The sequence below is a fragment of the Asterias amurensis genome, chromosome 5, assembly GCF_032118995.1.
Source record: "Asterias amurensis chromosome 5, ASM3211899v1".
NCBI lineage: Eukaryota > Metazoa > Echinodermata > Asteroidea > Forcipulatida > Asteriidae > Asterias > Asterias amurensis.
Genome location: NC_092652.1, coordinates 10,147,388 through 10,175,052, shown reverse-complemented (window position 1 = coordinate 10,175,052; position 27,665 = coordinate 10,147,388). Strand labels below are relative to the sequence as shown.

Below are 27,665 nucleotides of genomic sequence, written 5' to 3'. Positions count from 1 at the left end.
CTCATTACATATGCAAATTATAAGGAGAGTTCAACCAATGGGAGTTATATATGCTTTGTAGAGGACAACAACGTCCAATCATGTTCTAGTAAACTAGAAAATGATTTGAATATTGATAGATTTATGCGAGGTACACGTCGTACACAGCTTCATGAGCAAGTGCACAGCGCAACCATGCATGGATAGGCGACATAATCATTGTCACTCTCTTTGACCTATAATCTCTTGAATGTAAATAATCCAAAAATTACTTACTGTATGTTATGAATATCAATAAAATTAAAAAGTGAGAGTTCTTTTTTTTGTCCTGGTAATGATCTCTTTGCAGCAATACTGAATAATCTAATGTTACTTTAAAATGTTAAAGGGCAAGTCTATGATCTAGGTCATGTTTTTATCTAAAATTGACTTTAAAAAGGGTTAAAGGGTTTTCCATGTTGTGGGCATTCAACCATTCAACCTAATAAGTAAACACTACTTGATGACCTCATGTACATATTCAAAGAAATAACCATGATATAGGCTTTGTTTCCAGAAGGTCTGTCAAAGTTGTTATCCCCAGTGGGCAGAACACTGCCTTAGCAAAGCAGGGTCACCACAAGGGTACATCCTATTTATGCCAACTTTTTTACCTTGATCAAGCCACTTAGAGCCCCGAAAAAACCCTACAAAACTTAAAATGACCTTCCCTAAACACATCTGGAAAGGCAAACAAATTGCTTTTAGCTCAATATCGTGTTTTTCGTGTTGTAAAATAACTTGAAACACGAAGGAAGTGGAAGATAGCTGTACATGTTAAGCCTAGGCCACCACATGTCAAGACGGCCGGGTAGTCTTGCGTTGTCGTGATCGCCCATTGCATTGTTTGATGTCATTGCATGCATGCGCCAAGCAAATTATGCACAAACGCAGCACGCATACACGGCAGCCATTTTGAAAGACTTGAATGTGCCGAATTTCCCGTCAAAATTCTTCACCATATCGCCCAAAAATTTAAAACAATCCTTACGGTAAGTGATTAAGCAATTATTTATTTACGAATACAGCTAATTATTGGGAGATTATGTCGGTCGGAATGTTAAAAAAAATCGGTTATTTGGTCAGAAAAATACGATTAAATAGGCTTGTTTTTCGTGGAAATCCCCGTGTCCACGCCCGTATTTTTCCATTAGTGTGGTTCGGAGCGTTTCGCTGTGAATTTAAACACCTCTACAACGGGATTTTGAAGCTTAAATATCGCTTAGGTAGTCAGTTTTCCTTATAGATTGTTGTCGGGTCTTAAGAAGTTCATAATGATTAATGATTTTGTACATTATGTTGGCTGCATTTGCTTCCATTGGCTATCTGTCGAGCAATGAAAGTGTGGAGTACGTGTGTATGGTGCCCCAGCTAGCTCGCAGCTTCCGCGCGCAAGATAATGAATGAATGTGAACTCAGTGCGATGCGGTTAGCTAACAATCTCTGCAGATACACAGTCCGCCTCCGACGACCATGCTGATGAGAACAAATCTCACCTTTGACAATTACCCCCCAAAATAATAATTGAAACTGGTAAAACACTAGAAATACAATTAAATCAAATCATTCACACTAATTGCCTCACCAAATGATTCTAAAAAATAATTTAATAATGAACAAAAAAATTCTATTTTAAAAATATTATTAATTTTTTACAAATATTGTCAACTGCATTCCTTATCAACATGGAGCAAATAATATTCAAATTTAAAAAAATGTCATTCAACAGTAATTCCTAAGACCACTGTACATCAAAGATTTACAATTTTTAAAAAGTTTGACGTTGTAAAAGCGTAATTATCCGTAATATTAAAGACACTGACTGAGCGACTGCTGAGCGTACTGTAGTCGACTACGGTTAGCAACACAACAGAGACAGTCCTCCCCTGCGTCCATGTCCTATTAACAATTACCCACAAAAGAATAATAGAAAATTGTAAAATACAAGAGAAAAGGGAAAAGTTTCTGTATGGCGCCACCACTTTTTCATTCGAAATGAAATAATATAGTATCAAATTTACCTGATTGATATATCCCTTTTTGTAAAAATGAGTGAAAAAGTGGTGGCGCCATACGGAAAGTTATCCGAGAAAGGAAAACAAATAGTCCCAATCATTTTCCCCAAATATTATTTTCAATGGTTTTACTTGAAGTACAAATTTAATTTTAAATTCAAAAAAATTTCTTACTTTTTGTAAAAATATTGTCAACAACATCCACTATCCAGCAATACAAAATTTAAAATATCATTCACAAACAAAAAGACACTACACTAGTCTTGTCACAAACTTGTTTATTTTATTAAGACCACTGAATGTAAAATGTTTACAATTTCTAAAAAATATTAATTTACACGTAAATTTAAACAAGCAATTTGTGACATTTGCACTTTCATTCCCTTGCCACTAGTACAGTAGTCACTACAATTAATATAATTATCCATTTTAGGTTTATCAAAAATAATAATTTACTAGTCACAATCACAGTTGATACAAATAGGTTTTTACTATAAAGCCCGGTTCTTACTTCCTGCGAATGCGAATGCGATACGAATGTTGATTCCCAACAAAGTTCGCACCGAGTTGCCCTGTGCTCAACTCACTTGCGAATATCGCTGCGAAAGGAGGGTTGTAACGTCAAATTCACGTCAGATTCCCATTGCATTTGCATTCGCATGAAGTATGAACCGGGATTAATGCTAACAAAACCACTTCAAGGCGCAAAGTATGTACGCTTGTTTTTTAGAACCATTCAATATTTTTAATCCCATAAAAATTAGTGTAGATCTACAATAAAACTAAGCAGTGAAAAAGTCATTGAAAAAGATCTGAGCCTTTTTGAGATCACCCTAAATCTGGACTGTAGTTTTGGCAAGTTGAAAATATTATCACTGCGAGGACATTCACAATATTATGGCTTGACATCGCTGATGGGCGCCTTGTTTTGCGAATATTGCAAATTTTGAGGATGTGCCATGCAATGCATAAATTATGGCACTGACTTGATTGGTGGACAAAAACTGTCAAATTTATGCATTACCACTATTGGCTTACATGTTCCAATTAAAGCGTAATTAGTCATGATTGATACTCAACGAGGGAAACACAGGCCGATACAGGCAACAACAGTGATTGCCTCCATGCCAGCCTCGCTACCAAGGGCAGCGCGCCGTATCGATACCTCTCGCCACTAACCCCTGGGAGGGATGTACTAAAAAACAACGCTGATTGGCCCAGGAAATTGTACGCATTGTAGTTTTAAGATATTTGTATGTTGATCACGCCCGCGTTTTTTATGACACGATTACTTTTTTTCAAAAACAAAAACAAAAACATTCTTTAAGACGAAAAACATGCGTGTGCGTGAGAAAATATTGAATTATGAACGCTCATTAATGGTTCATTTAAATGTGCTAGCATTATACCACATTTAAATTGGCCAGTTCCAGGGGTTATGATCGAGCAAGGCATGCTGGGGAAAAATGGCGCAGTGAGATCGATCACCCCTGGGAACGAGGTTGCCTCCATGCCTCCTCCTGGTCATTGCCTTGATGTCCTGGAAATGCTCCAGCAGAAATTATTTTACAGTTTCCTCAATAGGGTGTGCTCTTTACCTGGTGCCATTGCCCTTTCAAAAAGAAGCATTTTTATACAGGCGGGGAAACATAAACTAATTCTGGGAATGGAACATTTCAAGGGGCATCAAGGCATTCAAGGCAAAAAGTCGTGCAGAGACTGTTGCCTATGAAGTATTATAACACCCCTTACAAATATTCTGCCTTTTCATTGGTTTAGAGCGCGTCACATGATGTGTCTTAGTTTTACTAGAAACGCAGCCATGTGATAGTGCATCGTTTGCCGTGTGATAGTCCGACGACTATCACGCGGCGTGCGGTACCCCGACGTCTTTTTACCCACCTCAAACCCAATCAGTTGTGCATCTGTGTATCGGAAATGCGCGTACGAAGGTTACGTGTTCGAAGATGATAAATAGTCTGTGGGGTGTCAAAAAACAAATATTGACTGCTTTAACTCGTGCTATGGTTAAAACTACGACTCCCTCGGTGATCCCTGAACCGTTCCTTTTTCCCTCGGCTGCGCCTCGGGAAAATAGAACGCTCCGGGGATCACCTCGGGAGCCGTAGTTTTAACCATAGCACTCGAAGCAGTCAATATTTGTATACTATCAGTCAGCACAGTAACACCAGCATGTACGCAGACTGGAACCTCGCAGTTACTCAGCCAAACCTTTTTTCCCTTTGTCCAAGTAAAAACAGTGTGTAGAGTAAACTCAAATGTAAATCGTCTAGATAGTTTTGTTTAACTGTTTTCTTCACAAAATGATCCGTCAATACAAGTTTTAAGTCAGAATGCATTATGGTGCTACATGTATACGTAGCCGAGCTGTCTAGTGCAGCTACAGAGTATGGATTTGAATTTCTGCCTGGCTGGTCACTATGCTTATATCTTTTAATACCATAATTGTTTTGTCCTTCCAATTGGATGCCTTTGGTCCTGTGTACTAAAGTATAATACATGTGAAGAACCCAGAGCACTTTAATATCACAGAAGAGTAGGGGATTACCTGTGGTGTTTCTGGTTCACTGCAAGCAGCCTTGGGCCTTCCTCAAAGGCCCGGCTTAGGCTCCAGCTCTGTCTTCTGAAGGCCGGTTCATACTCGCTGCGATTCCACTGCGTAGGCACCGCACAGAGCCCACGCATGAGATGGAGCCCATGCAAAGTTGTGAGAATTGCCCTTGTTTGCGCTTAGAGGTTTCATCAGGCTTGCGAGCTACAGTCACTTTTGAGGCATCCTTGGTTTCAGGGATGTATACAGGCCCTCATTGTAATTATTATTACAAATTCTGCCTTTTCATTGATTGGGAGTGCGGCACATAATATGTCTTAGTTTTACTTGAAACCAGGCGGCCATGTGATAGTCGTTTGCCATGAAATAGTACAAAGACTATTACATGGCTCGCACAGTACCTAGACTGCGCCTCAGGAAAATAGATAACTCCGGGGATCAGTGGTGCCGGGGACCACCTCGGGAGTGGTAGCTTTAACCATAGAACTCAAAGTAGTCAATATTTGTATATAATACCATGTGATTTCATCTGACTGTTACTAAAAGGCCAATTAGCACAACTGGTACAGGTGTTTTGGATTGAGAAAAGGAAATAACAACAATGACATTCACTTCTTTTTTTCTTTTCCCTGGATTCTATAGCCAATGTTGACCGTCAAGTAATGTACGAGGGCAAGCATATTCACTTCTCAGAGATTGATCACAAACCACTGTGCTCGTACAGTGCCAAAGTCTGCAAACAGCGACGCCTCAATGGCTATGCTTTCTGCATCCGTCACGTTCTGGAGGACAAGACTGCCCCCTTCCGACAGTGTGAATTTGTGGCAAAGTATAACCGACAACGCTGCACAAACCCCATCCCAGCTAGTGAAGACCGCAAGTATGTGCAGAAATTCTGTGCTTTTATTTTATTTAGGGTTGATTTGAACAAAGAAATTGAAAAGTTTCCGTATCACGCCACCAATTTTTCATTCGATTTGAAATAATACAGTATCTTATTTACCTCACTGAGATATCCCTTCTTGTAAAAAGGAGTGAAAAAGTGGTGGCCGGATACGGAAAGTTATCTAAAGAAATATTGACTAGAGCGAGACTTGAATCTGCGACCTCTAGATCAACATGCTAGCTATCTAGTCATAATGTTAGCGGTCTCCCTATTTTGTCATTATCTTTGTTTCGGGGTGCCATCCAGGAGCCATAATTATTAATATGAAGATAATTTCTTTGTGCTATTGTTTTGACATCTTTGTGAAAAATGCTTCTGAAAAGGAAATATTTTACATTTATTCAATTAACCAAACTGCAAGGAACATTTTGCTTTCAAATCATTATTGGTAGCCAGTAGTCACTGTTGGTCTTGCATACTATGTATGAGGTAACTGAAACGTATTTGGTTATTTGGCAGTTATCATTATCAAAAACATTCATTCATTTAATCAGTTTGAAAGTTTTCAATTTGCGAACATTTGAGGCTATACATTTTGCAAACATGTAGTAGATGGGAGAGTAAAGAACACTTTATGTGGGTACAATTGAAAGGGTCAAAAGATCTTGTAAGAGCTAATGAAGTTATGTTTTTGTTGTTTCCCTGTCTGAAGGTTCTGTCTCAGCCACTTACAAGTCCTGGGTCTCGTACCAAGAAAGGAGAAGAGGTGCAAACCAGGAGACCCGTCCAATGATCAACATGTAGCGGCAGAGGAACACACGATTGAGTCACACGTTGACAAACTCAAACCCCCTAAGGAAAAGAAGAAGAAAGACAAACACAAACGTAAGCATGAGAAGCACAAGAACAAATCCAAGAAATCCGATGTTCAGAACCACTCGGCAGTGGGCAGTCATGCGTTGAGTAGAAACTCTTTGGAGCTCCTTTTGAGAGCGTCACACAGTGGGTCGTTAGAATCCACGATACTTCCCCACTCTGCCACCGCGAATGATGGCTTGGACAATGATTTCGTCGCGGAGAAACCCAGGAAGAAGTCACGCTCACGGCAGTCGTCACTTCAGGATCGGATGCGGGATAAGCTCGAAAAGAACAAGGTGCGCTTAAAACTGCAGCGAGATCAAGAACTGCAGGCTAGGTTACAGCAGGTGACCAAGTCGTCGCAGTCACCAAGTCAACGCACTACCTCGCCAGCCTCATCCCTAGGTGCACCGTCCTCGAGTCTTTCCCAGCCACCACTGTTTGCGGACTTAAGTGACCACCTCCCAACAATGCCGCCGCATGTAACACATTCCAAAGCCAAGGTGGACACAGGTCCCAACTTGCCCTTTGCCGTGACCAACCTCCCACCATTAAGTGCCTCTGTAGTTCAAGCCCAAACTAAGAAACCAAGGACGTTATTCACAAAGAAGCTAGGACTTAAATCATTGGATAGTCTCCGTGACATTTATCAGGCGGAAGAAGAAAAGAAACTGGACCTGTTCTCATTAGGTGAGTCATTTTCACTGAACAAAACTATAAAAGTCTCATATTAAACGATGTTAAAAACAGTGGACACTATTGGTAATTACTAAAAATAATAATTAGCACAAAACCTTACTTGGTAACAAATAATGGGGAGAGGTTGACAGTTTGAAACATTGTGGAAAACGGCTCCTTTTTGAGAAAGAAGTAATAAGACTGGTCTTTGACAATTACCAATAGTGTCCACTGTCTTTAAAGGCAGTGGACACTATTTGGTAATTACTCAAAACAATTACCATCACTAAATCTCACGTGGTAACGAGTAATGGGGAGAGGTTGATAGTATAAAACATTGTGAGAAACGGCTCCCTCTGAAGTGACGTAGTTTTCCAGAAAGAAGTAATTTTCCATGACTTTGATTTCAAGACCTCAAGTTTAGAATTTGAGTTCTCGAAATCAAGCATCTGAAAGCACAAAACTTTGTGAGACCATGGTGAGACAAAGGTGTTTTTACTTTCGTAGTTATCTCGAAACTCCGACTACCAATCGAGCTAAAATTTTCACAGGTTTGTTATTTTATGCATATTTTGAGATACTACAAGAGAGAAGACTGGTCTTTAACAATTACCAATAGTGTCCAATGTCTTTAAAAGATGTTAAATTATGGAAATACCGTATAATGTGTTGTTTTACCACAAACTGATGTGTAGTTAGCACTTGATACTTTCGCGAGTCCTGTTGAAAAATCCAAAATAAAAAATTTAAAAAAGGAAAAAACTAACCTCAAAACACGGAAGTGAAGTCAAAAAAAAGGCAGGTTTTTGTTTAAGAATATTTTACAAACGATCTTTCTTTTGAAAAATGCTGTTTTTTCTCTTAAATATTTATACGTCGGCATACAAGCCGCCCGGAGAATAAACCGCAGGAGTTCAAAAAAAAGTCAAAATCAACATATAAACCGCCGTTTATAATCCGAAAATTACGGTGATGATGACCAATGGTGGCAGACTGTCCATTCTTGCGTAAAGTCCACATTTGCTTTAGGAGAAAGATCTGGAATCGAGGGTTACAAAATAACCCTGTAAACATTGATTTTTATGCTCAACTGTAAAGTTGAGGAATTTATTGTACTCAAAGTCAACATTTTAACATAACTTTTAAAGGAACACGTTGCCTTGGATCGGACGAGTTGGTCAAAACAAAAGCGTTTGTAACCATTTTTTATGAAATGCATATGGTTGTAAAGATGTTTTAAAAGTAGAATACAATGATCCACACAAGTTTGCCTCGAAATTGCGTGGTTTTCCTTCTACTGTGCGAAGTAACATGGTCGGCCATTTATGGGAGTCAAAATTTTGACCCCCATAAATGGCCGACGTGTTAGTCGACGAGGTAAAAGGAAAACCACGCAATTTCGAGGCATGTTTGTGTGGATGATTGTATTCTACTTTTACAACATCTTTCTACCCATAAGCATTTTATAAAAAATGGTTACAAACGCTTTTCAAAGACCAACTCGACCGATCCAAGGCAATGTGTTCCTTTAAAACAAAACAAAAATATTGAATTGAAAAAACACAAGATGGCCAGTCTTGTCTGGTCATGACTTTACTGACCGGATGCTAAAATCACTAGCCTTGGGCATCCAGTCTCAAGTGTAAATTTTGAGTTTTCTATATTCAGACAATAATTGTCTGAATATAGATGTTGGGTGCGATCGGTCAATTTGCGCGATCGCGATCAGTTGATCGCGCTGCGCTATCGACCGATCACGCTGCCCTATTGAAATATCTATTGGTCGCGCAGCACACGGTCGATCGCGCAGCAATCGGTCGATCGCGCAACAATCGGTGGATCGCGCAACAATCGGTCGATCGCGCAACATTCGGCAACGAACATGCGCGATCAACCGATCGTGTGGGAATGGCTTTGCGCGATCGGCCGATTGTGCAGGAATGATTTTGCGTGATCGGCCGATTGTGCAGGAATGGTTATGAGCGATCGGGCGATTGTGCAGGAATGGTTTTGCCCGATCGGCCGATTGTGCAGGAAAAGTTTGGCGCGATCGGCTGATGTTCAGGGGCCGATGTCACAAAGATGTAACGATGTAACATTGATTGTAAATGCAAATCAATCGTAGTGTGACGTCACTATATAAATCACTATGGTGATACTGGAAATTTGTCCTGCAATGAATTTTATTGCTTTGAGAAATCGCCCAAAGGAATAGTTTACCTGCACAATTGGTCGAACGCGCGAAACCATTCATGCATGATCGGTCGATCGTGCAAACCCATTCCTGCACGCTCGGTAGATCGCGCAAAACTTTTCCTGCACTATCGGTCGATCGTGCAAAGCCTTTCCTGCGCGATTCGCTGATAACGGGAAAAATACTTGTAGCGCGATCGGTTAATCGCGCAAAAATTTTCATTGCGCAATCGACCGATTGTTGCGCGATCGACCGATTGTTGCGCGATCGACTGATTGCTGCGCGACCAATTGATCTTAATTTGATCTTTCACTAGCGCAGCGCGATCGGTTGATCGCGCAGATTGACCGATCGCGCCCAACATAGACAACTCTCAATTATTGACACTATTGGTAATTGTCAAAGACTAGTCTTCACAGTTGGTGTATCTCAACATACATGTGTGCTAGTTAGTGTTTCTCAAAATAACAAACTTGAGCTCATCTGTTGTCGAAGTTACGAGATAATAATGAAAGAAAAACACCTTTGTCACTCACACGAAGCTGTGCGCTTTTTAGATGCTTGATTTCGAGACCTCAAAATTCTAAATCTGAGGTCTCGAAATCAAATTTGTGGGAAATTGCTTCTTGCTCAAAAGCTACATTACTTTATAGAGGGAGCCGTATCTCACAATGTTTTATACTATCAACCTCTCCCCATGACTAGTTACCACGAAAGGTTTTATGCTAATAATTATTTTGAGTAATTACCAATAGTGTCGAACTGCTAGCCTGAAAAGTAATTGAGCCTACACCATGTACTTGTACATGTACCACATGCTGGTCACCCTTTGTACTTGATAAACGTTCCTATTGTTTTTCAAGAGTTGAAAATCGTGCCTGTTTACAAGTGCACTTTAACCAATTTGTATTTTAAGTAGGATTTGAAACTTTGCATGGTGGAAATACGATATGTTTGCGGTAACACCATGTAATGACTATCTCTAATATGTTGGGGTGGTTCTGAATAGAACTGTTTGTTTAAACTCGACGTTCTTGCATTTTGACTAGGTACTTGTTGAGTTTTTCATCTACACTACCACACAGCATGAACCATACCATCAAATCGTTGGTTTAGAAGCAGGTTCATGAAATGTCCCTGTACTGTACACAAAATCATGATCATACTGTAGCAATCAAAAAATTGTACAGTTTACAGTTTCAGTTTCATTGAATATATTTTTGTTGTTCTTGATCAATTGTTTCCCCATGCACAAGCTCATGAGAATCGGGTCGTAACAGGCCAATACGCATGACACAAAAATATTAATTGTTAATTTTACTTGTGTGTTTTTTGGGGGTTTTTTTTTGGGGGGGGGGGGGGGTAGGACACAAATCAAAATTCACAACAATCATACAGAAACTTTTTTTCAAATACGCCAGATTGCACAGGGCATTCCAAACCAAAGATAAACACCAAGTGATCACCATTCTGAGGACCTTGTTTCAATAATTCAGAGGGCTTTTTAAAGTTAAAGCTTCAAAAAAATTGTTTATCTTGTGGCTGATTTGATTTTGCTGGCTATATTTAGTTGTTTGCTCAATTCAGGCTTGATTTCACACAAAAAATAATCCTTTCAAAGAAGCAAAATAGCATAAACAAAACCTGTGAAAAGGAAGCATACATCAAAAACGCAGATGTACACATGCTATTGTCACGATTTAATGAGCATCGATTAAAATAAATTAGATTTTGAAATTCTATTTTTAACCTGCGTGTACCTGTGGGAATACATTCATGGTTCATAATCATAGGTCAGTTCATCCCAGTTGTGAATTTGGCTGATTTTGGGATTCAATTTAATAGAAGTTTTACGAGCATAATATAAAGGGAGCCTCAAATTTAAATGTCAAACTATTCAGAACCCACATCGTGCGTGCCTGTTCAATGAAACGTATGTATTGGCATAGTACAATGCTTGGAATGCTGGGCAATGTGGGCAGTTTAAAACCTGCAAGCTAGATGAAAACTAGTTACGGTGAAACGTTTCAGAATTAGGTGCATGGTGTGTTTGCACAAATTTGGAATATTTTGCTTTTATTGTTTTCTTGGAAACTGTTTGCTTGTATCATGGATTTTTTTTTAAAGGGAGTTGTTGGGGGCAGCACTGGTTGGGGGTGTGTTATAATGCAGTCTACAGTACTAAATTTGAGTACTGACTGTACAGTAATTAGTGCAGACAAAAATGAAATGCTAGTTTGTAAATACCTGGGTGGCTTGAGAAATAAAAACAAGTAATACATGTATGCTTAGTAGGATTTGAAACGTTTGCATGGTGGAATTACGATATAGAAGGGTTTGCGGTAACACCATGGAATGACTATCTCTAATAAGTTGGGGTGGTTCTGAACCGTTGGTTATGTTAAAATGTTGACTTTGAGTCTGATAAACACCTTTCAATTGAGTAATAAACATGTAGTACCCAACACCATAGAGTATACAAACAAATTATATTTCTTTTCCAGGTACAAATTATGCCACAGTGTTTACAAGTTCTTATCAAAACAGGATGCATGTTAAACTGTTCTTGTCAATTGTTAGAACAATTCTTGGCAAGTAAACATTTTAAGCAACAAGCAATGAGGACATATGTGGTGTAATTTGTAAGGCATCTTCCTAAAGGGGTCATTCCACCAAGTTGGGGGACACTTTGTGACATTTGTATGACTTGTGCATGATTTTAGTCCTGTCCCATTTCTGCTGTATTTTAAATCACTGACTATCACAAAAACTTTTTTGCCTGGTACAATTTTTTTTTTGTAATTAGTGCACGAAGTGAATTTGCACAATAATGTATTTGAGTGTGGAAAAATTTGAAAAATAAACTTCTGGATGTAACATGGACACGGTTTCCATGTTACATCCAAATCACACATTTTTCATAATAATTTCCATTAAAATGCATTAAAACAATTTATACTTCATCAAACATTTTCACTCAAAGGAGAATGTTACATGAAATAATTGGGTCAAATAAATGATTTCTTTTCATAATATCTCATGGACAAATATTGTACAAAAATCAAACTGTGTCCCAACTTGGTGGAATGACCCAAAGATCAAAATATTTCAGGTCAAATATTGGTTCTCCCATTGTTTTAAAGTTTTTTAGAGACATATTTGTTGGTTGTGTACAAAAATAGAACCAAAATTGAATGTGTATGGGCCTGTCAATCACCACCCACAAAATAATCAAACTGATCAACAACCTAACTTGCCCTCACATCCTGTTTTCTGTGTATTTGAAATCCCTCCAAGTTGTGATAAAAGCGTGCATAGTATAGTCTTGGGAGCATGTCAAGTAGTCTGGGATCAGAGAGGTCAGTTTGCATTGGTCTAAAAGGTCCCATTCCTGTCTCACTCACCTGTTGCCCCCAAGCTTGAAAGGCTTATGAAAGGGCAAGGTCACCAAGGCATTTTCTCCTTCGTAAAGGGGGCCCTATGAAGAAATTGTTAATTTCTACTGGAGCATTTCAAAGGCACCTAGGCAATGACCGGGGGGCATGGAGGCAATCGTCTTCGTCATTTCCGTGAAGTTTCAGGCCTGATACCATTGGTTTGATTTTTTTAATCCTACGTGTATATTAAATGTAGATATTAGGCTTATACAATACAATAAAACTTAGCTGTGAAAATTTCAATGCTAGAGGTGATAGCGTTTTTGAGATAAATTGCAGAAAATCTGGAGCGATCACACAGGAAGAACAATCTGTATGTAATTTACGCAATCTTGGCCCAATTTCATGGCTCTGCCTACCGCCGAATTCCGCACTTACGATCACGATTCCCCGATTGACGTGCAAGCGCTGAATTTCTGCACTAGCCTTGTAAGCGTAGAATGCCTAGTTACGTTGAGTACGCACGTGCGGAAGCCCAAATTCGTTGCTAACCTGTGAAATACGCTTGCCGTAAGCACATAATTCCCTGCTTCCGTAAGCGCCGATTCTGTGCTTACGGTAAGCAGAGCCATGAAATTTGGCCCTTATCTCAGGTTGAAATATTTCTGAATCACTCTCTCTCTCTCAAACCATATTTCCTTTTGATTTTTAAGAGAATCCTTTACCAAAATGTAAATGAACAGCTGTAGTGCTTCTAATTTTCTTCCTCCATGTTCTTACCAAATAAGTTTTTACCAAAGATATACCCTGCCTTAAAACACATTCTTATCTCTGTACAGACCATGTGACCTTTGACATCTCATGTTTATACAGAAAGAGCCACACAGCCTTAAAGACAGTGGACACTATTGGTAATTGTCAAAGACCAGTCTTCTCACTTGGTGTATCTCAACATATGCATAAAATAACAAACCTGTGAAAATTTGAGCTCGATTGGTCGTCGGAGTTGCGAGATAACTATGAAAGACCAAAACACCCTTGTCACACAAAGTTGTGTGGTTTCAGATGCTTGATTTCGAGACCTCAAATTCTAAACTTGAGGTCTTGAAATCAAATTCGTGGAAAATTGCTTCTTTCTTGAAAACTACGTCACTTCAGAGGGAGCCGTTTCTCACAATGTTTTATACTATCAAACTCTCCCCATTACTCGTTACCAAGTAAGGATTTACGCTGATAATTATTTTGAGTAATTACCAATAGTGTCCACTGCCTTTAACTTCCTGCATGCACAATTTGTACGAAACCCAATGAAAGACAACATTTAATCTTATATATTTTATGGAGACTGCGCTGTCTTTTTTTTGTCATCTCAAAATTTGTTTAGCTTAGATTTGTTCTCTTGAATTTATGTGGAAATTATGTCACAAAATGTAAATATTCCCAATATGCCTGACCAGTGTAGTATCTCGCCTGCCACAAAATGACCTGCAGCCGATTTCACGAAACGCTAGGATGAATCCTAACTCGAGTTAGGATGAGTAACCCGTCCTATTTTAGGATGGGTTCAATGCGTCCTACATATTTGAATACGGAACTTTACTCGTCCTAAGTCCTAAGATTAATCCTACATGTAAGTTAGGAAGAGTTTGGTGAAATCGACAGCTGGAATGTAAAGGTCAATGTAAATGGTTGCATGTAAAAAGGTGCTTTCTTTCAAATAAAATTAAATGTTAACATAAAAAGTGCTTGCATTCTGTGCTTTACACGTACCTTTCCTCCCTTTTTTCTTGTAAAAGCTTTTGTCTTCCTGTTTGGACTTGTTGATAAATATTGCACGTTAGTAACTTTTCAATGAATATGTTTGAAATCTTATTTTTACTTTATTTCTTTACCCTGGGGAAACCTCTCAGTGAAACAGTCTTTTTCGGGGGTGCCCAGCAACTATAAACAAATGAATAATAGCTTAAACTCATTCTAAACATTTCGCAGAGTTAATTTAGCTTTCAATTTTGGGATAAATAAAGAAAAATTGACTTGAGCTGGATTTGAGTCCAAATCAATGATTAATGTGCAAGCGCTCTACCAGCATTGATCCATTCCTATATTAGCGGTCTCCCCTATTTTGTGGTATATTATTTGCTTATTGAGCTTTTACTACTGGTTTTTTTTACCTGCAGGCTTAGAATATTCCTCTGATGAAGATGAAGATGAAAGACAGTCTCCCCATAGATACACTCCCAGGTTCACTGATTATTGTAGTAGCAGTAGCAGGTATGTATTCATAAAATTAAAAAAATTGCTGATTTTTTTACTGTGGAAATCCATGAGTTCAACAGATTCCCTGATGGTGAATTCCCTACAGCTATTAGGAACATTCCTAATCTAACAAAATCCAACGCCATATGATACTGAACACCCAAACTGTTGGACTCTGACTATGAGGAGAAATTCTCTCTGAGTTCAACAGATTCCCTGGTGGGGAATGGGAATTCCCTGCAGCTATAACAAAATCCAACACCATATGATACTGATACTATGAACACCCACACTGTGGGACTATACTCTAGTCCAACAGTCTGGGTGTTACTATGAGGAGAAATTCTCTGATTTCAGTAGATTCCCTGGTGGGGAATTCCCTGCAGCTACATGTACATGTATAATGAACCTTCCTAATTCTAACAAAATCCAACACCACATAATAACTGAACACCCAGACTGTTGGACTCTGACTATGAGGAGAAATTCTCTGAGTTCAGTAGATTCCCTGTTGGAATTCCCTGCAGCTACATGTATAATGAACCTTCCAAATTCTAACAAAATCCAACACCACATAATAACTGAACACCCAGACTGTTGGACTCTGACTATGAGGAGAAATTCTCTGAGTTCAGTAGATTCTCTGGTGGGGAATTCCCTGCAGCTACATTACTTATAATTTATGCATTCCTCAGGCAAACAGGATCAATCAAAATGTGTAGTTTGATTTTGCTGGGTTAGGTGGAGGGGAGTTAGGGTTAACTAATTAAACGGGTTCCATGTGTAAGACTAAGAGTTCCACCAGTGGATGTTAATTTGTGTGCCAATTATGAGAAACACAGTTTTTTCAACTTTTATTTCAAATCGCGTGATTTTTTTGGTGACAAAATAATACCGAAGCGATGCAGTTACCATTTGCAGTAATTATAGTAGACCTTTAGCTAATACTTTGTTAATGGCATTCCTTTGTATGTGCCATGATAGTTCATCGGGACCATCAAGAAAATATCGTGTGGATGAGCTAAGTTCCCGATTGAGGAGTCACTGTGCGTGTGTGCTGCAATCTGACCGCTGTCAACGAACGAAGAGGCTCAAGTCCAAGCGGCTCTGTCTTGCGCTCATCAAGGCGGCTAGGGAGCATTCATTTGGTGCTGTGGTGTCTATTCTTGGGTTAAATAGGCAACCCTTGACAAGGTAGGTCCTCAAGTAGAGTTAACCTTTCAACTTGCGTCACTTTTGGGTAGGGATGTAATGGGACATCGTGATAAAAAGTTTTAAAGTATGACAAGCTATTATTCAAGTTTGGTGTACATTTTCATAAAATCAAACAAAATGCTGAGCAAAGCTAGCATAAAAAATCATTAGTTTATATTTCATGTGTTTGGCTATTCAAAGTTTGTGCTAACTTGCTATGAAAAAAAACAACATTTTAATTCACAAAATTGTTGTGCTGTTGAGATCACTTGGGATCACCATATGTAGAACATGCCAAGCGGGTAGCCACCTCAACTGCCCCAACACACAGACAACACGAATGGTAAGTCAACCCAGAGTCTCTGTTCTCGAAAACTGTGCGTGATTGCACAAACTTTGTGTTCAAAGGGTAAAGGTCGATTCATAACCAACATACAAATGAATTTTTCCTTCTCTTTAATTCGTCTCAGACCCAAGGTGGAGCTTCCTCCGGACAGAACTTGTGCCAGCAAGGAAGAAAGCGGAGATGCGTGCCAGGAGGAGGCAGTGCCGTACTCAAGCCGTTGCTATAGACGTATCCTTTTTTACATTTCATTGGTTGCCACTTCAGAAAAATGACAAAACAATTTCAATAAGTGTTTAAAAGGTAATTGGGAATTAATAACAGTCACCCTGAGAAACATTGTCCGGGTACCTCTCTTTGAGAAAGTAATGACTACAATCAATTGAGTGGTTTGTAAGGTGTCAAGCAAATAACTTACAAGCAAAGTGTGCTTAGCTGGGGTTCTAACAACCTATAATTGTGTAACGGTTCATCATTAAATGTTAAATTTGCATCAGGGATAAAGAATATAAGTTTTGGTTTTTACCCATACACAATGTTAGCACTGTATACTCAGCACTTTTCTGGGTCCTGTGAAAAAAATATCACAGGCATATTACTTGGGTGGGATTTGAACCCACAACCCTTGCAATTCTAGAGCAATGTCTTACCAATCTACCGAGATTGCCGGGTAGCTAGAGGCAGTTCGAATCCTATATTTTGGCAGTGGGTACCGCAACAAGATATTAAAAACCTACCATCCTTGGTTCAGCTCCAACCTACATTAAAAAACTTGTTGACGCCCTGTATAACAAGACCTGGGCCCAATTTCATAGAGCTGCTAAGCACAAAAATTTGCTTAGCATGAAATTTGTTCCTTGATAAAACATGATTACCAACCAAATTTCCATTTGTTGCATATTGCTTGTTACTGGTATTCAGTTGTTGTTTCGTTATCCTGAAAATCACAGGGAAATTTGGTTGGTCGTCCTGTTTTTATAAAGAAAGAAATTTCATGCTAAGCAAATTTTTGTGCTCAGCAGCTCTATGAAATTGGGCCCAGGTCTGAGATTTATCAGATATCCACTTTTACGTTCCCGAAACTAACCCGGCCAGTTCAAGAACAGGTTTTTTTTTCCAACATAGCACCAACACTTTGGTATTCTCTTCCTGAATACCTCAGACAAATGCACAGCACTATTCACTTCAAGGAGAAACTTAATAACGCACATTCATTCTGGCTTGTTTCCTCAGCAATTTAAAAAAATAACTTAGTTTTTTAAATACCGGCATCTATGAACTTTCCCCAATGCTGTAGTAACATTGGAATTATTTTGTTTGCTTTGTTTAGTGAGAGTTTTCCTTAACAGTGGAATCTTACAGACATTCTTGAGGACGAGCACCAAGAACTCTTCCATCAATGCTCGGCAGAGTTCCCAGGGGGATTCCGTTGCATTGAGCCTGCCTTTGATATGCAGAATGACGACCCATTATGTCTGGAGCATTGCAAGAGAATGGTGGGTGCCTCTCTCCTCTTTCTCCCCTCCCCCACCCCCTCTATCTTGACTGCCCTTCCCTTTCCTGACCTGTCCTCACTAGAGTGTTTTCAAGGTCTTGATGCTTTGACAAAATGTTTATGGAAAATGGCCTTTATACATCCTGGCCCAATATCATAGCCCTGCTTAACGATAAGCAAATTGTTGTGCCTACTGTAGCGGAAACATTTGGTTAGGTACAAGTGTATTTCACAGGTTAGCAGAAAAATAAGGCGGTCATATTGAGCATTCACCATGGATTTGCATTGTGACGTCATTTATTTTCGTTCAGTAAGCACCGGAAGGTTAGCACGCTTTTCGTGTGCTGACGGTTAGCAGCGCTATGAAATAGAAATCACAAAGTAAGCACAAATTCGGCTGCTAAGCAGCGCTATGAAATTGGGCCCTTGTTGGAAACAGTTGCAAAAGATCGAAAACATCTGCACTATAAGGAGCTTGTGTTACACCAGATACTGGCCGTTTACCTTTTCAGCCCCAATGGTGACTTAAGTTGACTGTGCACTATATCGTACAGTACTTGAACCACAATGGCAACTTAATTGATCAAGATAACGCCCCCAAAAAACGAGACAACGAAAGCAATTTGTTAAAAAGCTGTAGTTCTGTCTGTGTTTACCCTCTATGCTCAAGAAAAACTCAAGTCTGAGCATGAAAGAAATTGTTGTAAAAAGAAAATGTAGTTTCGTCCTTGTTTACCCTCCAGAAAGATCAGATCTTTCTAATAATAATAAAATAAAATAAAATGCTATTATGCAATTCCTTCAAATTGGAGTAGAAAGATCCGAGTTGACAGATACCTACGTAGCGCCACATAGGTATGTACAAAAAAGTGTTTGGATTTACAGAACACACTGGGGAAAGAGATACCAAGAACATGAACATTTATCGGTGAGATTTGATCATCGTGAGGCACTTACGATCTTTATATCTTCAGTCATTGGGCATACTTTAAAAGTTTCCTCTGATCGATTTTGTTTCTTTCCTTGCAGAGATTACAGCCAAAGCAGAAAAAGCCCCGCAAAAAGACGAAACCCTCGGCGCTGACAAGACCCAACAAGAAGAAGAAAACAAGGAGAAACGTCAGACCTCAGAAGCCAATACCTCCAGCCTGTGAGTAAACCATACTTGTGCTGTTACCAATTTTTAAAATGTAAAAAATAAGGGATTGATTAACTGATGAAAAAAGGTGTTGACGTTCCTATAGTTTAAAGCTGAATGGGCTTTCACCTTTTCTTATAGTGGTTTTAAAATATTAAATATTAGGCAAGTCGTGGCCGAGCGAATAAGAACACCGGACTCAAGCTCTGAGGTTTTTTGGTCAGCAGAGTGTCGGTTCAAGTCCTAATGGTGACACTTGTGTCCTTAAGTGAGACACTTAACCATAACCATTATTGCTGCGTCCTTCCAATGGGACATATAGCTGTTATTCCTGTGTGTTGTTTGATGATCATAAAAGAACCCAGTGCACTTATCAAAAAGGGGTTTGCCCCGGTGTTCCTGGTTTGATTGTAAAACCATACATGGTGCTATGTAAAGGAATTGGTCTCATTACTTCAAGCTCCACAAAATCTTACAGGAAAATACTGAGCGCCTTGAGTGTCACTGAGTGATGAATTTGAGCGCTATTAAGAAGCCACTGTTATTATTATTATAAATATTACAACAGGATAACCCATTTTTTAAATGTTTTTTGTCTAATTTATTTGAAACATCAGTCCCGCAGAGGAACAGCGGTATGCCACCATCGTTCAGTTTAGACATGCCTCGCTTAAGCCTCCCAGCAGACGACATGGATCCTGGCGACATAAACCTTGACCTTGGTATAGACACCTCTGACCTCCGCATGACCTCCGATGCAGATAATTCCGATTTGAACTCGGAGGGCAATGGCAGTGATCTATCGGAGATTCTTCCAAAGTTACAAATGGATATGCCGGAGCTATCCCTGTTTGAGTCGGACGACTTCACAAAGTTTGTCAAAGAACACGAAGAAGGTAGGAGGAAAGTCTTTGCCTAATTATAAACTGCTCACAAGAAGTTTGGGAAACTTTTTTTCAATCAAGTAAATTTTTATTATTTATAACTCTCTTTGTATTAAGTTTTATATCAATGCAAAGCTGAAGTGTTCCTCTTTAAAATTATTCCACATTTGCAATGATGACATGTTGCTTGACGTGGCCACATGAGTAAGAAAGAGACAGAGTCACGAATCAAATTATGCCAAAATTAGCAAGGTAATTCAAGCAAGCAAGGCAACTTACTGATCTTAATAATCCACTTTATATAAAGACAAGAAGTTCAGTAACGAGTCTTGCAAATACCCAAACAAGGTGTTTTTTAAGAGATGGGGTAGTTGTGTGTGGTGTTCTCACTGGTGCAAATCTTTGTGTAAACCATTCATGGTTCTTAGACTTGACCGGTTTGATTATTGATCATTACCTATTGACTGTTTAGTACAGATAAGGGTAATTTTGGCACATTTGATTTGTGACTTTGCCTCATTGTCATTCATGTAGCCGATTTCAGCAACATGTCACAATTGCAGATGTGGTATCATTTTAAGGAGGAACACCTCAGCTTTGCATTGATATATAACTTAATACAAAGAGAGTAATAAATGATAAAAATATACTTGATTGAAAAAAGTTTCCTAACTTTTTGTGAGCAGTTTAGATGAAAAGTCCGGTTAAAATCAGATTTTGGTTGAACTAGTGAAACAGAAGTTTGTTGAATTTGTTTTTTTGCAAACCTAGCGTGAAAGACTTCAAACGTAGTAGAATTAGTTAGCTTTGGTTTTAATATCAGCTGCAACTTCAAGATTAAAACATAAGTTGATGCAGATGTAGTTTTTAACAAAGTCAAGTAATTTTCTTATCCACTTTTTAAAATGGCCTTTTTTTTTTAAATAATGATTTTAAGTTAAAAAAAACACAAGGGAAATGACCATCTAGACGGTGAGAGTACACTGATCGAAACATTTAGCAAAAACTGGCGCTACTCTGTGGTACACTGGTATGTCTTCCCCAGTTGTCATTTCAAACATTGTGAAGCACAAAAAAAGAAGATTTTTTGTCGATGAAGCATGGACACTTTCAATACTTGTTTTCTGTAGCACCTTGAGAAATATTTATTAGAAAGTGCGCTTTTTAAGTTTGTATTATTATTTTGTTTTTTTCACTAGCTGACAAGAATGGAGATGGTGACTACATGCCCATCCCTATGCCCACCAGAGAAGAGCAGGAGGCTCTTGAAAGAGCCTTCTTGGAGGTGTCCAACTCAATGCAAGAATCCCTTGACCAGTTGTCCAAACAGTCCATGGACCAACACTTGTCCACCAACAACTCCATGTTTGATGAGCAGAACAACAGTGGAGACTCCGGAGATCAAGATGGTGCTGACGGTCTACCCCGGGACCTGCAGTCGGCCGCAAACCGACTGTTGCAGGACACCATGAGACAGAACACAGTGGACGCGATGACTGGGTCGCTACACCACTCTGCAAACCTTGCCAACAGTGTGTCCACCAGTAACTTGTCGGTAACGCAAGCATCCGGACCACTGCATGTTATGACCAGCGTAGCCGGACAGACTGCGTTTCATGATAACGGTGGACATTTTAACGCAGTGGCAGGTCTGATGGGGCAGAATGCTTTGCCAGTGCCCCAGCTGCACGGCCAGTCGTTAGAGTCATTGAGAATGCAAACACCAGTATTGATGGGGAACGGAATGGTCCAAATGAATAGTGCAATGTTGAATCTACAGAGACATATGGCTAATTCACCACAGCAGTCGCCCCACAGCAACCAGATGTCCCCACATCATGTACTCGCCCAGCACAGTCCCCAAATTAGCAGCGCCATGCTGCAGCAGCCGAGAACTATATCAGGGCAACCTAGCCCAATGCACAGTCCAGTCATTACTCTAACCTCTGCCAACAGTCAACATATGGCACTCCCCAGCTTCCGGCAGACGTGGAGTGTGGCGCCCTCGCCCACGGCGCTCATTCTTAACAATAGCAATCTGCTGAGTATGATGAGTCAGAACAGTCCGGACTCCACCCCGAGCCACACCCCAGTCCACACCCCAGCGCTGTATCCACCTATGACATTTCCCCAGAAGCTAGGCTTCCCGCTGGGCACCAATGATCCTGTGTTGGCCAAAACCCTGGGGGTCGTGTTCAACTCAAACAACTCGGCAGTGGTCAGTTCTGCTGGTCAGAATCACCTGAACTATATGAATGTTACGCCGACCCAAGTCAGCACAGTTACCACTCCCTCATCGAACACAACCTCAACAAAAGCAGGTTCTCAGACATGATACACACCATTAAAATCCTGCATTGTATTTTAGCCGGCAGAACATCAGACTAAATGGTGTTTGCTCGGATGAACTTGGTTTGCAGTTCCTGTATTCTAGTAGGTTTTGTTTTTTCCATGCAACCAGAACTTGTTTCAAAATTTTGCATAGCTTTGAGATGAATATGCATACCTAGATATGAATATGCATCAGACGTCTGTATATTTTTTAAAGAAATATCCAAGAGCAGCTATACAGCTCCTCTGCTGGTTGAATTTTTGTTTGAGTCCTCTCCTTTAAAAAGTGATATGGAATCTTATGAGATGGGTTTTCTTAACAATGGTCATTAAAATGTTACACCTACATGTATTTCCTGAAAATAACAGTTGTAGTTTCTACTTTTAATATAGTTTTTCTTTTTAGTGTTTTTTTTTTATTTTATAGTGTAAGGTATTCTTTTTAAAATTAGAGAAAACAAAACAAAGAACCTAACCTCAACTCTCACGTAGAACTTCAGTCTTTGGAGCTCCGATTCCTGTTACATGTAATTAGGAAACTGGGCTTGATTTGGCTAATGTGCTTTTTGGTAGGGTGCATTTGCTGGGTGTGTCCTTCATTGAATACAGTCTGGGTACTAGATCACTCTCAGGCATTCCGTTTGCCTACCATTTGCCTACCATTTGCCTACCAGTTGTTAACATTGTTGCCTACTGTTTGGCTGCTCGCATTTGAAAGTAACAACTGCCGGTGTCACAAGGGTTACATGTAGGTGCTAACTCGTTGACAAATTTGCCTTGCTCCAATGAAATGAAAGATTGCCTGACATTTTCACTTTGCATATATGTTCTTCTGAAAATCTGAAAGAGTTAACTCCGCAGTTGGATATACTGGAGTTTTGTTACATGCTCTTGTGTCAAAGGAGGGTCTTTTTTATCAACGAGGCCCTTGCTCTTTAGACCACGTCAGTATCTATGTTAGTGCTGAACGAGAGTCTTTGAGAATATAAGAAAGAGATACCTCTGACTATGCCACGACGCATCCAGTAATATTTCAGGACTTAACATTCATTTTGTTGGAGCACGCTTTAGAGGAGAGGGCACTTAAATACAAATTTTGTAGTACTCTGCATTATTCAGGCTTGGATATTTGGGAAAAACTTTGATCACGCCAAAGATGCGATGAGAATGTATTTGAGATTCCTCAGTTAGTATTCTTGACAATTTTAACCAACGTGAATTATTTGAAATAATCACACATGTATTCATTTAAAAAAAACTGTAGAAGTATATTTACTCTTGAGCATACTTGTGGCTGAACCTGTTTTTAATGATGTAAAGCCCAACATGATGGGCCTGTCCCAACTATGGTAGGGAATGTTTTAACCACAGTTGGACAGGCCCAACTAACGACAGTTTCCCTACAAAGTTTACTTGCCACCTTGAAGGGGACGATCTAGAACGTTTGCCTTGGAAATAAGTTTTTATTTGTTAGTGACAATAGACCTTAATTATGTTGTGGTCATCTGTGCCTGGTTCCCTGTATTCAACAGTAACGATGGCAGTTCTAATTTTCATGTCATGCAAAGGACCAGAACTGTCTTTTTCCTTCCAGTCAAAGGTCATGTCCAAATTGGTGGCTACAACTTGATTGCGCCTAACATGTGTTGAAGTATAGGACACCCTTAGCTTCAGTCATAGCCTTACCCACCAATTCGGATACGGCAGCGGTTTGGTAACATTGGGTGCGTTCGTTTAGCTTCCCTGGGTCATCCCCGGTCTGCCCCGGTGCGTTCCGATAGATAGTTTTTGACGTCATTCCAGGAGCTCACCCAGGTCAGCCCCCTGTGCCCTGCTTGTGGAGTGGGTCACTTGGGGCTGGCCCCAGGTAAACGGCATCACTATGAAAGCAGTGAGTGGTCACTCGTTTAGCTCTTGTCAGGGGCTCACCCGAGTGAGCACCGCAGGGTAGACCCAGGGAAGCTAAACGAACGCACCCATTGTGTGAGAAAAGCAAGATGGCCGCCCCATGATAAGGATTAACTCCACATAGAACTGTTCTAATTAAATTGTGGGTTTTTTGTAGTCATTTGTTTCAGGAAAGTTTACTTTCCCTCCTAACAAGTTTATTTTACTGTTTTTTAAGTTTTATTTTCAAAACGATGTTCATACAACATTTGACCATTGAACATTATAAAAAGTTGGTCATGTACCCCTCCAAAACACATATAATTTTTTTGCAACACAGTTTCCTACAAATTCTCAATGTCCTGTCCTACCCTTGTTTAAACTTTCAAATCAAATATCTGGGTAAAACCTGAGACCCAATTTCATGGACATGTGAAGCGAGAAATATTGCTTAGCAATTTATGTTGTTTACTTGAAGTATTCCTGACTTTCAAGCAAATAAATAAGACATATCCATCCCATGGAATTGGTTCACCAAATAGAATTATAACCTTTGAGTGGCGCTATTTTATATTCCCAAATACTATTTTTGCTGCAAGATTGTTTAAAAAGAGAATGCAATTGTATGTACATGTATACATTTATTACCACAAAACAAAGAAGCTGTACAGACATTTTAAACCACTATTGCGCAGATGCAAAATTTTGAGGGAATTTTCAAAAGAATTGATAGTATTTTTGTTAAGAATTAGAGACCGGGTTAATGGTTCATTACAAAGGGATGAAATGTATTTTGTGTAATTATGTTTTTTTATAAGAAAAAGATATATATGTATATTGTAAAGCATCAATTTTGGGTAGCAATAATATTTGTTTTCCTGCACACAAACGGTCCACATTGAATACCTTTTCTGATTTGTGTTGTTGCTGTTTTTTCTGATTCTTTCAATGTGGCAACACTTTGCTTTGTTCATTTATATATTTTACATGTAGATTTGTGTATGTTTGTTTTTGTTGTTACTGTATGATGTGTTCAACACAAACCTTCTGAATTAGTTTTTTTTATTGAAGCTTCTGGTCAAGATGGTTGTTTTTAAAAATGTGTGATTTAATTTGTTCTATTTCAGAAACTCAAAAATTTCTGCTCAGGCTCATGCTGATCAGAAGCAGAAACTGTGCAAGACTCCATGAAGTGTTTGAAAATGGTGATACAGTATTTCTATTAAGTAGAATCAACATCGGAAAACAAAACTAAAGAATCTATCACTGCATTCATTTGGGTGTTGTGGCTGAGCAGTTAAGAACAGCGGACTTATTAAGCGCTGACGTTTCTGATCAGCAGAGTTTGGGTTTGAGTCCCAGTTATCACTTGTATCCTTGAGCAAGACACTTTACCATTGCCATTCCCCAGGCCCCTCGTACTATAGGATTGGTAGTTCACTTCAAAGAACTGTCCAGCCGTTTTCATGAAACGCTAGGAATAATCCTCTCTCGAGTTAGGACGAGTAACTTGTCCTAACTTATGATGGGTTCAATACGTCCTAAATTTTCGGATACAGAACTGAACTCGTTCTAAGTCCTTAGATTAACCCTAGGATTAAGATTAAGTTAGGAAGAGTTTGGTGAAATCAACGGAAGAACACTTGTGGTGTAAGAGGAGGGTTTAGCCCCGTTGTTTGTGGTTCACATAACAAGCTCTTCGTTAACATCTTTCCTCTTTCCTCTGGCTTGATTTTTAAAAGTTCACTTATGAGGCATTCTTGATTACGTTGCCATTAAATAATAATATGATGACAAGGTTCCAAAGACATATTTAGTCGAATTTTTACTTCATGGGGTGGAGATCTTTAAAAGTTTGTAAAACATTGGATGGCTCCTGTTTGGAATTTTTTTTCATTTACCCTCTATGGGGACTAAGCCAGATATTGTTAACTGAGTATTAATATTTAGTTTGTGGTAACACCATGTGTGTATCTACTTGCCAGGTAGAGTTTGTTCTTAGAGAATTGTCTTGCTTAATTCTGCTACCGCGGAGTAGATTTTTCAGGTGTGGTAGACCTAAGCGAGACAGTTCTCTAAGAACAAACTCTACCTGGCAAGTAGATACACACTTGGTGTTACCGCAAACCAAATATACATTGATACCTCACCGTGCAATGCCACAAATCCTATATAACTGAGTATTAACAAAAGTTATGGTGTTCCGACTTCCAGTAGTAAAGCCCTTGCACATTGCGGAATGGATCTCGGCACAAAGTGCATCCTGAATGTTTAGGAGCCAATTGCTTTGTGTAAATTTTGACTCCTGAAATGGCGGACAGGATAGGCGCGGTAAGTGTGCTGCCCAATGTGCAAGATACCGTGGGATTCTGACTCAATTGGAAATTCGTCACCCAAGTCACAAATGAAGGCTGGAACTATCCCAATTTGGATCTAGGCCAGTTTGTGATTCCTAATAATCATAAAAAAGGAATACTACAACTGTGGTTCACCGACACCAATAAATCTGGATCATATTTCATAGATTAGAAAATGATGCTCAACAAATTTGCTTGCTAGCAGAAGTTATCAGGGCTCAAGTATAAAAAGAAGAAAAACAAATTGTAATAGTGATATTTTGTTTGATAAGCTGAGTGATTTTGCTTGCCAACAAATTTGTTACTGTTTGCCCCTCTTGAAACCTCTGTCCAAATGTTTTGAAGCCCCGCTTTTGCAAAAATATTGTAAAAATAAATAGACAGAGCTGAATCAGAAGTTTCAAAAGGACCAGGGTCGATTTCACAAAGATAGTCCTAGTAGGTTCGTGGTAAGACTAGTCTTATGTGAAATCCACCACTGTTTCAACTCAATGAAATTGGCCTTGATGGTTCCTGTAACTGAGATGACCATTCGGTAGCAACCGTCCATCATACTCTTGGTGTTTTATTTGTTTCTCTCTTACTGTTGTTTCTTTAGAAGCACCTTGATTTGATCACCAACTATCATCTTTTTTTTGCCTGAGGATATATATTTTTCTTTACGTCACGAAAGTGCAGGGAATTGTTTTGTTCATCCTCCTAGACTCAATGTGGAATTAAAGAATTGATAATCCATTCAGAAAATGGTCTTGCAAGTGTCATTTTATTTGAAGACTTGTTCCCGGACAGTATATAGATCGACCTTTATTGATAATCCATTCAGAATATGGTCTTGCAAGTGTCGTTTTATTTGAAGACTTGTTCCTTGGATAGTATAGACCTTTATCACGGTATTGCCATCTTGATTTTACTCCATTCCAACTCATTGGAACCAAAAATTTACTGAGACTGGACAAAATAATAGTCTGGTGCCATGTTTGTGCAATGAATGTTAGCATTCATTACTGTTGTGGAAACAGGGGACATGACCAAGATGGTGACAGCGTGATAAAGGTCTATAGGCTTGGCTTAAGGCCGCGTTTGAGTTTGCGGCTACAGCTTTAGGCTATGGCTATGACTAGATTTCTGCATCATCATAGACCTTTTCGCAAATACCGGGGCGCGTGCGTAAAGCTTGGAATT

General features: G+C 39.3%; 1 protein-coding gene across 1 annotated transcript; it reads left to right on the top strand.

Moving 5' to 3' along the window:
• The first annotated feature begins 821 nt into the window (after nucleotides 1-821).
• On the top strand, nucleotides 822-27,206 carry LOC139937332 (INO80 complex subunit D-like). The gene is made up of 10 exons (XM_071932437.1): nucleotides 822-1,010; nucleotides 5,248-5,485; nucleotides 6,204-7,039; nucleotides 14,776-14,869; nucleotides 15,839-16,048; nucleotides 16,519-16,622; nucleotides 17,754-17,887; nucleotides 18,916-19,036; nucleotides 19,642-19,920; nucleotides 21,108-27,206. Exons 2-10 carry the CDS (start codon nucleotides 5,268-5,270, stop codon nucleotides 22,241-22,243), a joined length of 3,132 nt encoding a protein of 1,043 aa, XP_071788538.1. The 5' UTR covers nucleotides 822-1,010; nucleotides 5,248-5,267; the 3' UTR covers nucleotides 22,244-27,206.
• The last annotated feature ends 459 nt before the right edge of the window (nucleotides 27,207-27,665 follow it).